Source organism: Pan troglodytes, chromosome 8 (assembly GCF_028858775.2).
Source record: "Pan troglodytes isolate AG18354 chromosome 8, NHGRI_mPanTro3-v2.0_pri, whole genome shotgun sequence".
In the NCBI taxonomy this organism is placed as follows: Eukaryota; Metazoa; Chordata; class Mammalia; order Primates; family Hominidae; genus Pan; species Pan troglodytes.
The window spans coordinates 134,401,000-134,418,995 of NC_072406.2; the positions used below are offsets into that span (position 1 = coordinate 134,401,000).

General features: G+C 47.3%; 1 protein-coding gene across 6 annotated transcripts in view; it reads left to right on the plus strand.

Moving 5' to 3' along the window:
• Positions 1 to 17,996, plus strand: part of BTBD16 (BTB domain containing 16) — a 66,650-nt gene that overhangs the window by 21,008 nt on the left and 27,646 nt on the right. For 4 of the 6 annotated variants that reach the window (XM_009459185.5, XM_016962482.4, XM_054659453.2 and 1 more), the window contains 3 exon segments: positions 5,437 to 5,506; positions 6,688 to 6,818; positions 14,693 to 14,812. In XM_009459185.5, coding sequence (XP_009457460.4) covers positions 5,437 to 5,506; positions 6,688 to 6,818; positions 14,693 to 14,812 — 321 coding nt within the window. 6 annotated transcript variants of the gene reach the window in all.

Genomic DNA, 17,996 nt, shown 5'->3' on the forward strand with positions numbered 1-17,996 from the left:
GACCTCATTTCATCTTCCCTGCAACCCTAGGAGGTAGAACTATTACTATGTTCATTTTACAGATGAGAAAACTGGGGCTTTGGGAAGTAAGTAACTTGGCCAAGGCCACGCAGCTGCCAAGTACAGAAGCCAGGACTCGAAGGTCAGGGGGCCCCAGAGCCTGGACCTCTAACACTGTACTATTCCACTTCGCTTGGGTGAGGTGGTAATGTTGTCACTTGCTCATTTGTGGTTCTGACCCTCCCTTCAATGGCATTTAGTCAGGAGAGGTTTGCTTAGGGTCACTCACTTGTCGGTTTATTCACTCACACCTACACTCATTCATTCATCTGCCTCAAGGACAACTTCTTAGGCTCCTCTGGGAGGCCAAGGAGACAGTGAGGGACCAGATGGGCAGGATCCCTGCCCTCTAAAGTCTCCTGTCCAACAGTCTCCGTGACACCAGAAGTGAATAAAGGTGGATGGAATGAAGTTTGGGAATTCCTAACTGGAAAATGTTGTGCTATGTATTATTAAGTTCAAGCAAAATTAGTATCTATAATAAGAAAGAGCATTTCTTAGAATTTCTCCTCCCTTTTTTGTGTGTCCTGTAATATTCCTCCATTCCATTAATGCTTATGAAAGAGTAAGTGAACCAAGTGGAAAATCATTCATGGGATTCATTTCTCTAGAATATTTTGTTTCATCTCCTGGGCTTTTTGAGGGATGTGTGCCTACTGCATTGATGTCCTGAAGAGAGAGGTGGTATCTTGTAGCTTTTTTTCCCTAATTCCTGATGCAATTCAGTATAAAGAAGAGATCAGGGCAGGAGGTGGTCTGCCTGTTTTGTTTACTTCTTAAACCTCAGGCTTATTATCTGACTGAATGAAGGAATGAATGAATATACCATCCAAGCCAAGAGAAGACATTAGCTGTTCTGCAGAGGGGAGAGACAGATCTCTCCTGGGGATCTTACAGGTTTCGATTCATTTTTTGTAGAGTTCACACAGTCAGATTCAACCCCATGGATGTTTTTGAGCTGGTGCCTCATTCTGGGGACTCATGAAATGACTAGGTCCAGGCCTTTGATCTGGAGCATGTGGCAGCCTCGTTGGGAACGCAGGTGTCTGGACCTCTCTGCAGGGGACACACATTGAAGAGGGCCTGGAGTCTTGAAGAGGCACTCCAGTGTGTCAGCATGGTCAGACTGTGGGGTTAGGTGGCCGTGGTAGATGGGAGGTGAATAGTTGCAGGCAGAGCCAACTGGTGTAGCGTCTTAGAACCATCTAAGGAATCTGGCCTTGACCCTGAAGGTGGTGGGGTGAAAAGTCCAGGTTTTCCTGAGAGTCCCGTGTCCCTTCCTTTGTATATATCACCCACTGTCAGCCCAGCATAGCCTTGTGATGTATAACTATGAAATCATAGCTCCTTTAGACAGAGTATTTCTGAGCAGCTATTTCCTGGTGCAGTCCAGGAAGTTATCTCTGACCTGAATGCTGGCAGGGTAGCTTCCATCTTGAAGTGGGGCCTCTGGCCACCTTCTGTCTCCAAGCCTCAGCTGCCCTACCTTAGGAGCAGACTGGAAGCCGCATTTAACCTTCAGAACTCTCGCCCTGGCTTATCCAGAGATGAACCAAGAAGGGCAGCTTCTTCATCCTCCTTTCCCCTCCCCCCACCTTGTTTTGAATGCCAGAGCAGGAGGGGCTTTGCAGCTAATGAGCCAAACCTTTCATTCCACTGATGAGCAAACACAGGCTTGCCTGAAGCTGATGGGACCTGCCCAAGATTCTCCAGATAATTGTGGTGGGGCTGGGATTCTAGGTCAGAGGCCAGGGCGGGCCTGCACATAGTTGGGCTGGGTCTTGCCTGCCTTTGAGAGGCTGATGGCGCAGTTGGCAGGGTGTGGCATCATAGGATACATGTGTGTTTGTGTGTCTGTGTAACGGAAGTGCCCCAGGTCACTCTGATAGCATCACAACGTTCAGGTGCTGAGTGAGACCTCACAGGTTATCTCAGCTGAGCTCCCAGGCCGTGGGAAATTGCCAGATGACAGCTTAATTCTGAATCACACATACCTGAGGCCTCCCATCTTGAAGGGATGCAGTGTGTGCACACAGCTTCCACTGGGTGATGTTCCTTTGACTCTCATGTCAATATCTTTATTGGCACTTGGGCTGGAGTCACAGCAGGGATTGTGGCTGTCACATGCATGTACCAGCACATATGTGCATGCATGTGTATGCACACACATGCTCACACACATACACATGGAGCATCTCCCTGGTTGTCACTTGGGTTCCTCCAGGCTCACAGGGCCAGAGGGGCATTTCCTTGCCTCCATGCAGGGCTGAACTTCCTCTGTGGGCAACTTCCTGGTCCTTTAGAATTTCCAGAAGAGGAAACGCCCCACTTCCCTGAGCCCAGAGGCGAGCCCGGGTGGCTTTCTTTGCTTCCTTTGGTCTGGGAAGTCTGATCATTCCAGTCCAGCCCAGCCAATGGGTTTCACAGTGAGGAAGGGGAAGCATAAGAGAAGGTGCCAGCCTCCTGGGGCACTCATTTCTCCGCTGCAACTCCAAGCCCAGCTAGTGCTCCCTGTAGGTTTCGACAGACAAAAGCTGGCACCTAAAGGCTCCTGGGCCCGATGAGGGTGGGGCCCGAGCCTCCTGTTCAGCCTCGTCACAGCTTGGGCTTCACCCTCTGCTGACCGGTGAGGTCATGAGCTCCAGGACGAAAAGGCCTCCACCTGTCCCTGGTGGCATTTCCAGAACCAGCAGCACAGGTCAGCACAGAGCTGGCACTCAGGATGGATTTGTATGGGGAGCGCTGCTTCCCGGCAGTCTGTTGTTTCATGGGAGGTGGAGGGAGGTAAGGAACCAGGTAGAAGAAGGAAGGCATGGAAATCAAAACTAAGGCAGTATGTGGGGAGGAGCAATCAGGGTGACTTCCAAGAGGAGGTGGTGCTGGACCTGAGCCTGGAAGAATTACAGCAGTCAAAGGGGGCAAAAGAGGGGACAGGGTGGAGCAGCATCAAACTGGGATGAGCCTGGCCACTAAGACCCAATGCAGCTGCAATGGCCAGAGGTTTGGATGAGCCCAGGTTATGCAGGATCTTGTAGCCACATGAGCAGGTCTTGGTTCAGTCAGCAGAGCAGGGAGCCTGGGCTTGGGAGGGGAGAGTGGCAGAGCCTCTGTGGTTTAGGCTGAGCCCCTCCTGTGTGAAGGATGTGGTATAAATGTGGGAGGCTGCAGGGCAGGGAGGCTGGCTGTTGAGAGGCTATGCAGAGGCTCAGCCGAGAGACCAGGAGGGTCTGAACTAGGCAGGGGAAGTGGGAGCGGGAGGAGGGGCACGCTCAAGAGACAGCCAAGATGCAGGATTGACAGGGCTCAGCAGTCTTAGAAGGCAAAATGCCCAGGGGATGACAGCAGCGCCTCATGTTTACTCAGTACAGGTTTCCCCAGTACTCAAGACAACTCCTTCTAATGGGTAGAGTCAGTCTCCCTGTCTGAAGGGCCAATCCTAGCACACAAGGGGGTAGAGTGCCTTGGCCATGACCAGATTATTTATTCACTTATCATTTCTTACCTTGTTCTAGTAAAGGCTTTGAGTGGCTTCCATGAATACATGAAATGAAGCCACAGAACACCAATTTTTTTTTTTTTTTTAAGGAGGAAGAAAAAGATGGAGAAGCTACCATTGTATACTAACTCTAATAACCACACTTTTCCTAAGATAGGCCATACATTCAGCTCTGAACTTGCTAGCGGCAGATAAAAAGGGAAACTTGATCAGTGATATTCGATGCAAACTAGATAACAGTTTAAAAAACAATTCACTTGGGAGAAGTACAGCTACTATTAGTATGAAAACTGTGGACGTCTTCAGCAGATGACCCCAAGCAACCTAATGGTCAATGTCCTCAAGAATGTCTGTAGAGTAAATGCAATAATAAATCTTATAATGTTTTTTCTTGGTTTTGGCAAAAGCGGCACACCAAAATGCAACTCAGTAAAAGCTACTCTCCAGGGATGTGGTTGTTGGTGGTAACGAGACCCCATCTGCCTTCTGGTCTGGCCTTGTGGAAGGATACATTTTAGAATAAGTGCAAGAGGTACTGGATGTCCTTGAAGCCTCTGCCCATGAGCAGTGTGTATATCAACTGAGTTTAGGACAACCATTGAGTCATAATGAGTTCAAGGTTGTGCTTCCGTATGAGATCCCAGTGGCTACTCTCGGGTGCCCTGCTCAATGAAGTGAACATACTTCAAAGCAATTTTGCTGCAGAGAGGTTAGTATTAGCTGTGAAAGTTCAGTCACTGAAACATCTGTGACCCTACCTGCCACATAGCACGTCTACCACACTCCATTCACCTCGGCTCATGTCCTCCTTGGAGGGAGGCAAGGAACCAGGTAGAAGGAAGTCATGCAAATCAAAGCTAAGGGATTATGTGGAGAGGAGCAATCAGGGAGACTTCCAAGAGGAAGTGATGCTGGAGCTGAGCCCAGACGAACTACAATAGTCAAAGAGGGAGAGAGAGGGGACAGTGTGGAGCAGTGTTAAACAACGGCACTGCAGCTGTGCCAGCCCTGACATTCCTTCAAAGTGTGGCACCTGCTCCTGCCCCAGGGCCTTTGCACATGCTGTTTCCTCTTCTTGGAATGCTGGTCTTTGAATCCCTGGCCTGGCCTGTTCTTTTCCCTCCTCTTTCAGGTTTTAAGTGCTTCTGTTCTGACTTCTGGTCACTTTTCTGATTTAACCACACTAGGCTGAAGTCTCCATTATCTGCCTTCCCATCACACCTTGTTCTTTAACTTTTTAACCCTTAACATGACTGCCAAATGTGGTTATCTGTCTGAAAGTTGACTTAACATGTCACCTCACTGGCCCATCAGTTTTGTTCTTTGCACACCAAGGACCTCTCCAGGTGCCTAGCACACGGTATGTGTTCAGTGAATAGATCCTTCATGGGTGGGTGAGCCAAATCAACAGGTCCTAGTCATGAGCTCGCAGAGACCTTCATCTGAGAGCTGCTCTTTGATTCCATTTGTGCACAGAGAGGAATGGGACTTGAGGCCCCTCTGGTGGCACCATAAGGGTCTGTACAGGAAGACAGTCCTCAGGCAGGGGGATGACCAGATGGCTACGTTGGCTAAAATCAAACCTCATCTCAGCACCTGGTGGCACTTCAGCTTTGAGCAATAATCCTTGTTCCCTGCTATAGGGTTACTTTGTTTTCTCCTGAAGGATTTGATTTCTGGCCTCATCTCCCAGCCCAGAGCTATTTCTAACAAGCCATGTTGGTCTTGTCCTCTGGCCAAATGTCCATACCCCTAAAGCGAGGCTCCCTTCCGTTCAAAAGTCTGCTGCTGTCCTGGAGTTGAATGAGAATCTCTGGGGCTTCCCGCTTCTCCAAAAGCAGCGTGGGGTTCCTCCAGAAACTGCAGTTCTCTCTCTCCAGGTGCGTGGATGTGATGATAGCCAGACTCAAGCCAAGCACCATCAAGAAATTCTACGAGGCCGGCTGCAAGGTGAGAACAACCCAGACGGGGCACATCGCCCCTTGTGGGGGGCCTTCAGGAGCAGCCCAGATGCTGGGATTTTACCCACCATCTGGGGGGAAGGCCTACTTCCCCCCAGAATATCTATTTGAAGTCATCAAATATTTTATTTTGCCACATGAACACATTTGTTTTTTTTTTAAGAACCATCATTTTATTTTTTAAAAGGATGTTTTAACACCAAAAAAATAGAAAGACTTTAATCTTAGATGGGGGAAGAAGCAGCATAGCCTTTCTCACCGAAACAGCAGAAGACCTTCCAGGACATTCTTGCTGGAGTTGTGAGGTCTGGACTCACCTGGGTCTAATCAGTGTGTCAGGGTTAGGAATAAATGATAGAATCCAACCTCATTCTCAGAGGAGAAAACAGAGCCAAGGAGGGCATCAGCCTGCCCAGGGGAACCAGCTGGGTCCAAAGCCCAGGCCTCCTGACTTCAGCTCTCTCTGTATGGCCACCAGTGACCTGGGGGGGATACCAAGCAGCATGCCACAGTTCTCCCATCATCGCGTCCTCCCCTTTGCCCCACTGGTAATTCCAAGGCCACTTGTGGTGGAAACTGCATCCTGGTCAGCATTTCTCAGCAACGCGTGGGCTGCAGAAGGACCCCAGGCCCGGAAGCTATTCCAGGTGTACTGAAGCTCTCTCAAGGTCCCTGGCTCTAAGACGCCTTTTCCACTTTCTCTGCCCTTCAATTCCTGCTTTTTGGGTGTGTTCATAGCCTCAGAACTCCTGCGAGGTACACCCCTTGGGCCCTCCATGATCAGCCACTGACTTGAACCAGTGGGCAAGGCCTATGGTCAGGTTGCCTGGGTTTGCATCCGGCTCTGCCACTTACGAGTTGTGTGACGACAGGCAAGAGCAGGAACCTGGGAGCGTCAGTTTCCCCACCAGTGACATAGGGATAACAGTGAACCCACCTCATAGGTTTTCGCTGAGGATTGATTTAAATCAACTGAGTGCAGCGCCTCGAGCATAGAAAACACTTAGAAAAGGTATCTGCTGTAATTCATGTATTTTGTAGAAAAGGTTTGAGCGCCTCTGCAGTGACTCTCCCTCTGAGCACACATGTAGTGTCGTCGCAGGCCAGCAGAGGGTGCCAAGAGCTCAGGACTTCCTTCATCAACTGGCTTTTTTTTTTTTTTTGTCTTAGTACAAGGAAGAGCAGCTCACCACCGGCTGCGAGAAGTGGCTGGAAATGAACTTGGTTCCTCTAGTGGGGACGCAGATCCACCTCCACAAAATCCCACAGGACCTGCTCCACAAAGTGCTGAAGTCCCCCAGGTCAGAGCTGGCTCCCAGGGTGCGGCCCCTGAGAGGGGGATGGGAGAAAGTAGGGGCCAGGCTGGGGAGGGAGGTGCTCTGATGGAGGCTGCACTCCAACCTTAAGCTTCCTGCCCTCCTGGACAGCTGAGCCTTGGCTGGGGCTGGAACTCAGGGTGCTGTGTGTGGGGCTGGGAAGAGGGCTCCCTTCACGCTCCTTTTTGTGGGTAGGAACCCTCTGAGTACCTGCTGTCTCAGGTATTTTCACCTGGGTGAGAAAAATGAAAGACTTAATTACCTAAGTAATTTTTAGAAAAAAAATCCTGACAACATCAATGCACATTCATTTTAGAAAATAAAATCTCTCACCCTAAATCAGCTTACATCTCCGGCGCTGACTCCTCTGCTGAATAACTCTACACCCACGTATCTGATCGCCTGCTTGACCTCTCTGACAATTAAGATTAAAAGCCATCTCTCGGTGCCCCTGCCCTTTCCTGCACCCCAACCCTGCCCCCAGTGTTCCTACACCATCTGACTAGCGGATCAAGCTAGACCCCTGATAGTCCTGGACGCCACTTTGACCATACCCCAACCCTGAGGTCATTTCTACTTCCAAATCAAGTCCAGCGCTATGGGCCTCGCTCCATGGGTAGCAGCCCCAGCCCAAGATCAGAGGTCCAGTGTCTCTTATTTTGGACCAAGGTGACCTCTAACTGTCTTGCTTCTGGTCTGGACCCCCTTCTAATCGCATCTCTAGCCAACAGCCTTTGCCTCTGGTGACCTGGCTCCTTCAACTCACACAGCGTAAGTGCAGCCACGGGGCCCCCCCTGAAACTTCCCTGATGAACACCTCCCCATACTGGGCCTTGGTTCATGCCCATCCTCCTGCCTGAAATGCCTGTCCCCTGCCAGGCTCCTTCTCCCTTACAGAAATTCATGGAGATGTTTCCCAATGCCGGGCTTTTTAGGTTATTTCTAATGTTTTACCAATATAAATAGCACACTGGTGAACATCCTTCAACGTTTGTCTTCATCTCAGATTCTTTCCCACATTAAATTCCTAGAAATGAAGTTACTAAGTCAAAAGAACTTTCTATTTTGTGTTAGTCTCTTAAACATTTTTATTTGAAAATAATTTCAAATTTAACGTTGCAAGAATAATGCATAGAATATATACAATATATAATGCATAGAATATATGCAATAATGCATAGAATATATATTCTATGCAAAGAATATTTGCATAGAATATATACACAATAATGCATAAAAGATATAGTTACACCCAGTACTGCCAATCACCCTAGAGTTCAATTTCTGCCCTGCTTGCTATATCATCTGCATCTCTACGTGTATCTACATATACACTTGTTTTTTCTGAACTATTAATATTAGGGAGTAATTTGCGTTTTTTAAGTTCCTTTACTCCACATGCTTCAGTGTTTATTTCCTAAGAAAAAGAATTTTTGAAAAATATAACTATAGTGCAGTTATCAACTTCAAGAAATTTACATTGATGTAATACTTTAATGTCATTTGCCCAATACTGCCTTTTATAGCATTTTTTCTTTCTTCAGTGCTGTTTAGGACCACTTAGTTGTCATATCTCTTTAGAACTCTATTTAAAAGGATCTTGGTACCCATTTCCAAGTTACCAAAATTTTATTACCTCTGAGTAAATTTCAAAAGTGAAAACTAAATTATGCTGAAAATCCTAGTAGAATATTAGAAAATGAGTGTTTACTCATGTGTATGTGTGGAAAGTGTTCTGATTTCAGAAATTAGATTTGGAAAGATTTATTCTACTGTTGATGTGAATTGGCTATGTAGCATGCAATGCCCTCACGTTTACAGAGATGCGAGGCAGGTAGAACAGAGTTCTGGGACAGAGGGAAGGAGACCATATTCTCTAGGAAGCCTCCAGGAGTCCCAGCCTCATGCCAGCCCAGGGCACTGGCTCACTCCTAAAGTCATTCCGTGGTGTTCTCTGCTTTTCCCCACTCAGGCGCTCCCCCACTCCCCAGCGGAGCAAAGGTTGCGCAATTGTTGAAGAAAAGATAAACATGGCATCCCTTAGACTTTTCATAACATTGTCCCTCCCTTGGAAAGGCTGAGCTGTCACACCCTGGCAGCATTACCCAAGAAAGGAGAAAAAAATGTCTGACCACAACCAGAAGGTTAGCGGTGGGATAAGCCTGACAAACGTATGCTGGGCAGAAAAAGAGGTCAAGAGCATTACGTGTCAAGTGTCTAGACTCATCAGCTTGGCAGACATGACTGATGTGGAAAATGGGTCCTGCTCCTCCGGCCCCTCCCCAGGAGCTGTCTGCACAGACAGTCCAGGGCTATCACTGAAGGGAAAAGAGCCCTGTGTGGCTTCAGGCATGTCATCAGCCATGTGCCCAGGCTGACCACTCCCCAGGCTCTGCTCACATCTTCTGAGGTTGATCTCCAGTGGCTGCCTTTGTCAAAGCTTGAGGGAGGTGGGAAACAGGGTTCAGGAAGAGGGGGGCTTATTAGAAGTTTCACTGGCTAGGGCTTCTCATATTAGGGTGCTTGTGAGTTTCAGGCTGCTGGCCGGTGGATTTGGCACCATGACCCACAGCTGTTTCAGAATGCACCTTTCTCCAACTAACATTTTGGTGTGTGCTGTGTGCTATGTGCACTGTCCCTTTCTATCCCCACCACCCCACGTGGTGGTCACAGTTATTATCCCTGATATAAGAGGGCTAACGATGGGCAGGGCAGGGCCTCCACTGGCTCCAAAGTCCACGTCTTGCCCTGTGTGCTGCACCCCTCGTCGTTGGTCATGGAGGCCAAGGCTACCAGCAACTAAAAGGACATAGCGAGAACCGAGTGGTCCCAAGGAGTCACGTGGCCCCGGAGTGGGATGTGTGGAAATGCAGACTCCAAGGTCAGGGGTGGAGTGGCCCTTGGCCTGACTTATCAGCCCCTCCAGCTGTGGGGCCAATTCCCTGTTTGTGGTCACATGTGTTTGGAACAACGTCCATTTCTTAGCAGATGCTGCAGCTTCTGGGCCATTCGGCCGTCTCCATCTGAAGTCCCTCGAGCTCATCTTCCTTCAGCTTTTGCTTTCCATTTTGTAAACCACCTGGGGTAAAATATGCAACAGTTTTCCTGACCTCCTGGGCCTCCGGTTTAAATTTATTTGCCTGGCATTTGGTTTCCAGTTAATTTTCTTCTTATAGGTCACTGTTGGGTTACCCTGTTCTGCTAACTCTAATATTAAGAAGCTTTCATTCCAAGTTCTGTTTTTCTGGAAGCCAAGCTCCTCATGGACTTAAGAGGATGGAGACCTCAGAGCACTGTCTAGCTCCCATCTCAACAAAAGACTACCTTGCGACCAGGGGCACTGTATCCCTGTGTCTCCAATTCTCCCTGACTTCCTGCCTATAACCCGAGAAGTCTCGAGGTCTCAGGAATTCCCTAAGAAGAGCTACGCATGTCCTCCTTGTTGCATCTGTCACATGGCTTTGCCCTCCAGCATGGGACAAGTTTCCCATGGGTGTCTGGGACACCCCTGGGCACCCATCTCAAATATAATAGTTCCTGAATCCAATGCTTCTTTAGCTAATACTAACAATACCCACCAATTATTCAGATATATACAGTTGTTGTTGTATACAGAAAACTCTGAGTGAGTTACCCAGACTGATTCCTATAGCAGCCTAATGAGGTGGATACTGTTGACGTTTCTTGCCTGTGGAATAGAGATGATAGGAAATGACGGGATCAGGGATCAGCTGAAGGTCTCCTCATGCAACGTGAGAGTTGGGATTTGAACCCATGTCTGAGTGGCCTAAAGCCTGTGGTCATTACCAGCTCACTGATGTGCTCTGCATGAGGCCTTCTTTTTCCTTATTGATGGTCAAGAACAATAGGAATATTGATATTTTTACTGTTAAAAAAAGTATATCTCCTTGTAGTTTCTGAAAAAAAAGTATAAAGGTCGAATTATAATACAAAACACAATTGTACTCATCTCCCCAAATGAACGAATATTAATATTTTGTCTTAAATTGAGAAATCAAACATTTCCAATGAAGCAGAAGTCGCCTATGTTCCCCTCCCAGTCCCATTCCCTTCCTCATTTCTGCCTCCTTCCCCTCCTAAAGACAATTAAACCACTGTTAGGAACTTGTGCAGATTTAATCTATGTAATTTTACTCTTACCACATGAATAATATTGCTTTAAAAGATTTAAACTTGAAATACATGTTCTCATCGTGATTGTAACGTTCTGCAACTTATTCACTTACATCGTGTGTTGTGTTCTCTCCATGTTGATATTTGCATATCTAATGAGCATTTAAAATTTTAATCGTAAAGGGTTCTATTGAATGAATGCACAACAATCTCTTTTCACTCCCTTCCTAATGGCCTTTTGTTTTGTTTTGTTTTGTTTGTTTGCTGTGACAAGCGATGGAGCAGTGGGCATCCTTGTTCATATCTTACTCACATGGTCATGGCTTTCTCTATGGTCTACATATGAAAGAGGGCTTTTATTGTTTATATATAATTTTCTCAGTGAAAAATAGAGGACAGTGTCTTATGAAAAGCACTTTTTTCCCCTAAAGAACAATTACCATTTACATTCCAATGGCTGCTAGCGAGTGCCAGTAAACACACATGCTACAGCCCATAGAGGGAGGTTCAAGTCCCTGTGGGTTCTGTCTTGATTGAGGCCATCAGAGCTCTTAGGTAAATGAAAAGGTGTGTGAATGTCTTTGGTGTGGTTATCTGTTGCACAAACGAATACTTTCAGGTCTGATATTGACCTAAAGACAGAGGAATTTACTTTAATAATTATCCTTCATAAATAATAGAACCAGGATTCTGATTCGTGGAGCTCCCAAGGACTCCCCCATGTTGCTGCTAGCCCCTCTTTAGTGAGACCTCAAAGGACCTTCTGGGCTTGAGGACCTCAGGTGTGGAGTCTACACTGGAAGTCACACCACTTCGCCAGCCCAGCTGACAAAGTTCTTCACAGGGACATCATACCAAGTGCTCTGAGGAGAGTCTCCCCTTCCGGCCTCACGATGATTGCCAGATGGTGACAAACTTGGTCCTGTCTGGCCAGAGTCAAAGTCCATGCATTTGTAGGTGGCCTGAAAACCAAAGGAGAGGAAAGAGACAGTTTTACTCTGTTCAGAAATAGCATGAGAGGTGGGTGACATTTTCATTGTCCTTTAGAGTCACGGTTTGTCTTTGGTGCCACCCACCATAACCACATAGAGTGGTTGAATGTGGAAGCGGTGATGTATTTTAAGGCCAGGGTGCAGTGTCCATGGTCAGAGACTGAAAATGTCAACGGGTTTAAGAAATGTTGAAACGGCTCCATAGATAACCATCAGAGGCTACTAGAGAAGGGGGTTGGGAGATAGCCACACTTACAGAGCTGACGTTACGGGGTAGCAGGTATTCTTTTTTTTTTTTTTTTTTTTTTTTTTGAGACAGAGTCTCCCTATGTCGCCCAGGCTGGAGTGCAGTGGCGTGATCTCTTACAGGTGTGAGCCTGTAATCCCAGCCTGGCCAGCAGCTATTCTTTGGCAATGCTCATTTATGGAGGAGAGGCCTCATGCTGCAGCAGGTACTGCACAGGCTCTGGAGCTAGGACCTGACCCTGCCACATATCCATAAGAGCTTCCATCCGCTGAGCATGTCATGATGTGCCAGGCACTGTACTAAGCACTTTGTATGTGTGCAGTCAGTAGAATGATGGCCCCACAGATGTCCACATCTCACTGGCTGGAACCTGTGAATATGTTAGGTTGTATGGCAAAGGAAACTAAGGCTGCAGATGGAACTAAGGTCAGTAATCAGCTGATTCTTTTCTTTCTTTCCAACTTTCATTTTAGGTTCAGGGGTACATGTGCAGGTTGTTACATGAGTAAATTGCATGTCACAGGGATTTGGTGTACAGATAATTTTGTCACCCAGGTGATCAGTATAATATCCTTGATATAGTTTGGATGTGTGTCCCCACCAAATCTCATGTTGAATTGTAATCCCCAGTGTTGGAGATGGGACCTGGTGAGAGGTGATTGGATCATGGTGGTGGATTTCTCACTAATGGCTTAGAACCATCCTCTTGGTGCTGTTCTCCTGATAGTGAGTGAGTTCCCTTGAGATCTGGTCATTTCAAAGGGTGTGGCACCTCCTGCCTTGCTCTCTCCTGCTCTTGCTCTGGCTGTGTGACATCCTCCTCCCCCTTTACCTTCTGCCAAGATGGTAAGTTTCCTGAGGCCTCTCCAGAAGCCAAGCAGATGCCAGCATCATGCTTCCTGTACAGCCCATGGAACTGTGAGTCAAGCAAACCTCTTTTCTTTACAAATTACCCAGTCTCGGATATTTCTTTGTAGCAATTCAACAACAGAACAGTACAACCCTATACATAGTTTTTCAATCCTCGCCCTCTTCCTACCCACCACCATCAAGTAGGCCCTGTGTCTATTGTTCCCTTAATGGTGTCCATGTGTACTCAATGTTTAAGCTCCCACTGACAAGTGAGAACATGCAGTATTTAGTTTTCTATTCCTGTGTCAATTTGCTTAGGATAATGGCCTCCAGCTCTACCCATGTTGCTGCAAAGGACATGCCTTCACTCTTTTTCATGGCTGTATAGTATTTTATGGTGTATATGTACCACGGTTTCTTTACCCAGTCCACCACTGATGGGCACCTAGGTTGATTCCATGTCTTTGCTATTGTGAATAGTGTCCGCTGGCTTTAAAATGAGGAGCTTATTCTGGATGACCTGGGTGGGCCCATGGTGATCACAAGGACCTTGTAAATGTGAAGAGGGAAGCCAAAGAGTCAGAACCATAGAGAGATTTGAAGATGCTGAACTGCTGACTTGAAGACTGAGAAAAGGGCCATAAGCAAAGGAATGTGGGTGGCTTCTAGGTGCTGGAAAAGGCAAGGAAACAATTCTCCCTTGAGCCTCTAGAAGGAACACAGCTCTGCTGACAACTTGATCTTACCTTGTTTGGTACTTCTGACCTCTAGAATGATGAGAAAATAAATTCGTGTTGTTTCGAACCACTTGGTTTGTGACAATTTGTTATTGGAGCGATAGGAAACTCATCCACTCACCTCATCCACTCTGTACCACTCTCCTCTGAGCAGCTGCTGTGATCACACTTTCACAGATGAGGACATTGCAGCTGCGGGGCAGTTAAGCAACTCACAGGAGGTTCCACAGCCAGTCTGGTGAGGAACTGAGATTCTAACCTGCCCTATACCCAGGTCTGAGCCCAGAATTGTGTGACCTTGGATAAGTTATTCAGGTTTCAGCCCTCAATCATGGCCAGAGCTAAGGTGAAGTGAGTGAGGCACCTTGGTGCGAAATTTAAGGGAGCACGAAAAAACTTAGTCATCGAGATGCAGTCTATTTTAGTGTAATATATTAGAATTAAAATTGATGCCAAAAAATGCCATGATGAACAAAACACTAAAATTTTAAATAAATGTAGGGTTAATCTCAATTTCTACATCTATAAAAGTAAGGACTATATCCTAACTTTGCAGGATGGTTGTGTGGAATTAAATGAAAAAATCTACAGAAAACATCTTGGGAACACCTGGCACATAGTAAGAGCTCATTAAATGACGATCATTGTTTTGCGGAGCACAGAGGGTGGGTGAAAACACAGGCCCTAGTGTCAGGCTGCTGAGATTCAAATCCTAGCTCTGCCATTTCCCAGTTGAGTGGCCTTGAGTAAGCTGTTTACCTGCTTGATGTCTGAGGCTACCTTCAGACTCAAAGGTGGTGTCACCTCATTCCCAAACTCATTCTAACCAGCTTCTTACAAGCAGCATGATTTTGTGCTATTTCTGAAATTTCTTCTCAATCTTTTTATTTTGGCCAGGTTATTTACCTTTAGTGAATTCCATCTTCTGAAAACAATGCTTTTGTGGGTCTTCTTGCAACTGAACTACAAGATTCAGGCAATTCCGACTTATGAAACCGTGATGACATTTTTTAAGAGGTAATATAACAGCGTTGATTGATGAAATACACAAATACTGAAATGTACAAACACTGCTCATAATATCACGGGGGAAAACCATCAGTGATATAATTTTTCATAGCATCATTCAGAGGGCAGTTTTTTTTTAATAGGGCCTAAGATTATAGGATGCTTTCAAACCACCAAATTACCTGGAAAAGTAAACAACATGTAGGTGTTGTACTATGAGATAATCAGGTGCTTCTGGGAACTTGCTGTGTCCAGTAACAGGCATGATGCAAAAGGTACTCCTTTGTTCAGGAAAATGACCACACTATCCTGGCCTTTAAAACTTCATTAAAAAAAAAAAATCAGCTTTCTTAGGTAGAATAAAACTCACTTTTTCTGTGGAAGTAACTGGTGGTATTACCTTGTTAGGTTTGTGTTTCTGGTCCCCACAGCCTCAGGAATGAGGACTTCCAAGCATGACGAGGCAAGTTTAAGGAAGTGGAAGTAAAGATGCTTCATTTCTTTTGCATGTGTGAGTTTAGCAGATAAACACGTCTTCACGTAGTGACCTGTTTAAGCCAAGTTTCATCTGCATTGTTTTGAAGCACGTAATTCATTTCTGGAAGAGAACATCTGTGCACTGCGTTAAGTAAAGAGCCCACTTCTTTCTCTGTCTTGTTATTTGAGGAAAGCAGCATTCAGTGTCGGAATTATATGTACTGTGTTTAGTTTCCATATAATTTGCTTTGAACCCAAATGTTTTACCCGCCCTCCCCCACTCTTTTAATAGCCTGTGAGACACTTTTTCCAATGAGTCATGCACACCAGGAGGAATTGCTGTTTGGCTCCAGGTCAGCTCTCCTACTGGAAACGTCTTAGCACTGGGAGATAGGAAAAAGAGCTAGAATGTGGTGATTCATTAGAGCTGTGTTTTTAATATGGAAGAAGCAAGTGAGGAGAAGGGAGTTAAGGTATGGGCCCCCTGCCAAAGTTGCTGTTTCCAAGGCCTTTGCTTGCACTCCTGAGCCAGAGACGCCACAGCTCTTCCCTGGAGTGGCAGGCACAGGGGTGTTTCTCACCACCACAGCTTTTCCATTTTCTTTTCGAATCTACATTGATTTGTCCCAGACCTCACATCACCATGCATTTCCCCCAGCCCCCTGATCCTGTATAAGTTTCTTCGTTGGAAACCATTTGCTTCTTTCCAAGTCATGTCATTGCCCCGACCTAAGCAGTGATGACAAATCTTTCAACAGGGGCCAGAGTCCTCTTAGTGTAGAGTGGGGGTGGCTCCAGACAGCCAGAGCCTGCTGTGTCCCTTCCCCAAACTCCCTCCTTCCCTGCTTGGCCCTCTCCTTTCTCCAGCAAGCTTTGGGTCAGACTAGGAGGAAAGATGGGAAAGTGTAGGGCTTGGATGCTCTCCCCTGCACACTGTCCAGGCCCACTCTGTCAGCATGGAGGACCTTGTGGCCCACTTTTAGCACTGTGGATGGTTCTTCTCCTGCCCAGCTCAGCTGCTCCAGGGTGGTAGCACCTCGCACTTGTGTCTTTGTCATTGGCCTCCATCTCCCAAATGCATCTCCTGAGCCCCGGGCTCCTTCACCTGGGGGTCTGCTCTGGGTGCTCCTGCTTCCCCCAGTCCCTGGCTGCTCTGCCTCCTCTCTGTCCATCCGTGATGGGGGCCACCCACCAGAGCTGCTCTGCCCAGGCCCTGCTGAACCCCTCAGTTCATGTATATGTCCTGCCCCTCCCAGGGACATCATAAGCAGCTTCAACAAAGGGCTTATGATCCTTTCTCTTGCCCCAACTTGCCTGGCACCTTGCTGGACTGTGAGTCTCCGTCAGACTTTTTTTTCTCTTTTTTTGAGACAGGGTCTTGCTCTGTCATCCAGGTTGGAGTACAGTGGCGTGATCATAGCTCACTGCAGCCTCAAACTCCTAGGTTCAAGTGATCCTGTCGCCTCAGCCTCCTGAGTAGGTGGGACTACAAGAGCATGTAGCCACATCTGGCTAATTTTTAAAATTATTACTATTATTATTTTTTGTTTGTTTGTTTTTTGGTTTTTTTTTTTTTTTTTTTGAGAAAGAGTCTTGCTCTGTCGCCAGACTGGAGTGCAGTAGCGCCATCTCGGCTCACTGCAACCTCTGCCTCCCAGGTTCAAGCAATTCTCCTGCCTCAGCCTCCTGAGTAGCTGGGACTACAGGCAAGCGCCACCACACCCAGCTAATTTTTGTACTTTTAATAGAGATGGGGTTTCAACATGTTGGCCAGAATGGTCTCGATCTCTTGACCTCGCGATCCGCCCGCCTCGGCCTCCCAAAGTGCTGGCATTACAGGCGTGAGCCACTGTGCCCAGCCTAAAATTATTATTTGTAGAAACAGGGCCACTCTGTTGCCCAGGCTGATCTCAAACTCCTGGTCTCAAGTGATCCTCCCACTTGGCCTCCCAAAGCACTGGGATTACAAGCATGAGCCACTGTGCTGAGTACATTTTTTTTTTTTTTTTGAGGCAGTGTCTCACTTGTTGCCCAGGCTGGAGTGCAATGGAACGATCTCGGCTCGCTGCAACCTCTGCCTCCTGGGTTCAAGCAATTCTAGTGCCTCAGCCTCCCAAGTAGCTGGGACTACAGGCACGTGCCACCACGCCCAGCTAATTTTTGTGTTTTTAGTAGGGGTGGGGTTTCATCATGTTGGCCAGGCTGGTCTCAAACTCCTGCCCTCAAGTGATCCTCCCATCTCGGCCTCCCAAAGCACTGGGATTGCAGGCGTGAGCCACCGTGCTGGGTCCATTTTTATGTAGCTCAGTTCTTCTCACAGAAGTGGGTCTTAAATGCTGATGGAAAATTCAGAGAATGTCATGCATGTGGCAACTTGACAACATTGAGATAGCAGACACATTTCCGTTTCTATTGATGGGTGGTGCCCGTTGAGTGCACTAGCCCAAGAAGGATTCTCAGCTTTTCTGTAGGCTCTGAGGAGAAGAATGTCGCAGTAGATTAGCGGTGTCTATCCTGGCTGCAGGAGCCAGGCTTGGTGGCGCCCTGGGTCCATGTTTGCCATCCCCCACCGAGGATCCCCAGGGCTGACCAGCAACAGTGCGGAGGCTTTGTAGCTGCTGGCCTAGCAGGGCTGGTGGCCGGAGGGCTCCAACTGCCCCAAGGTACCTCTGCTCCCTGTGGAGGTGGAGGGAGACTGCAGGGAGTCACGGACAGC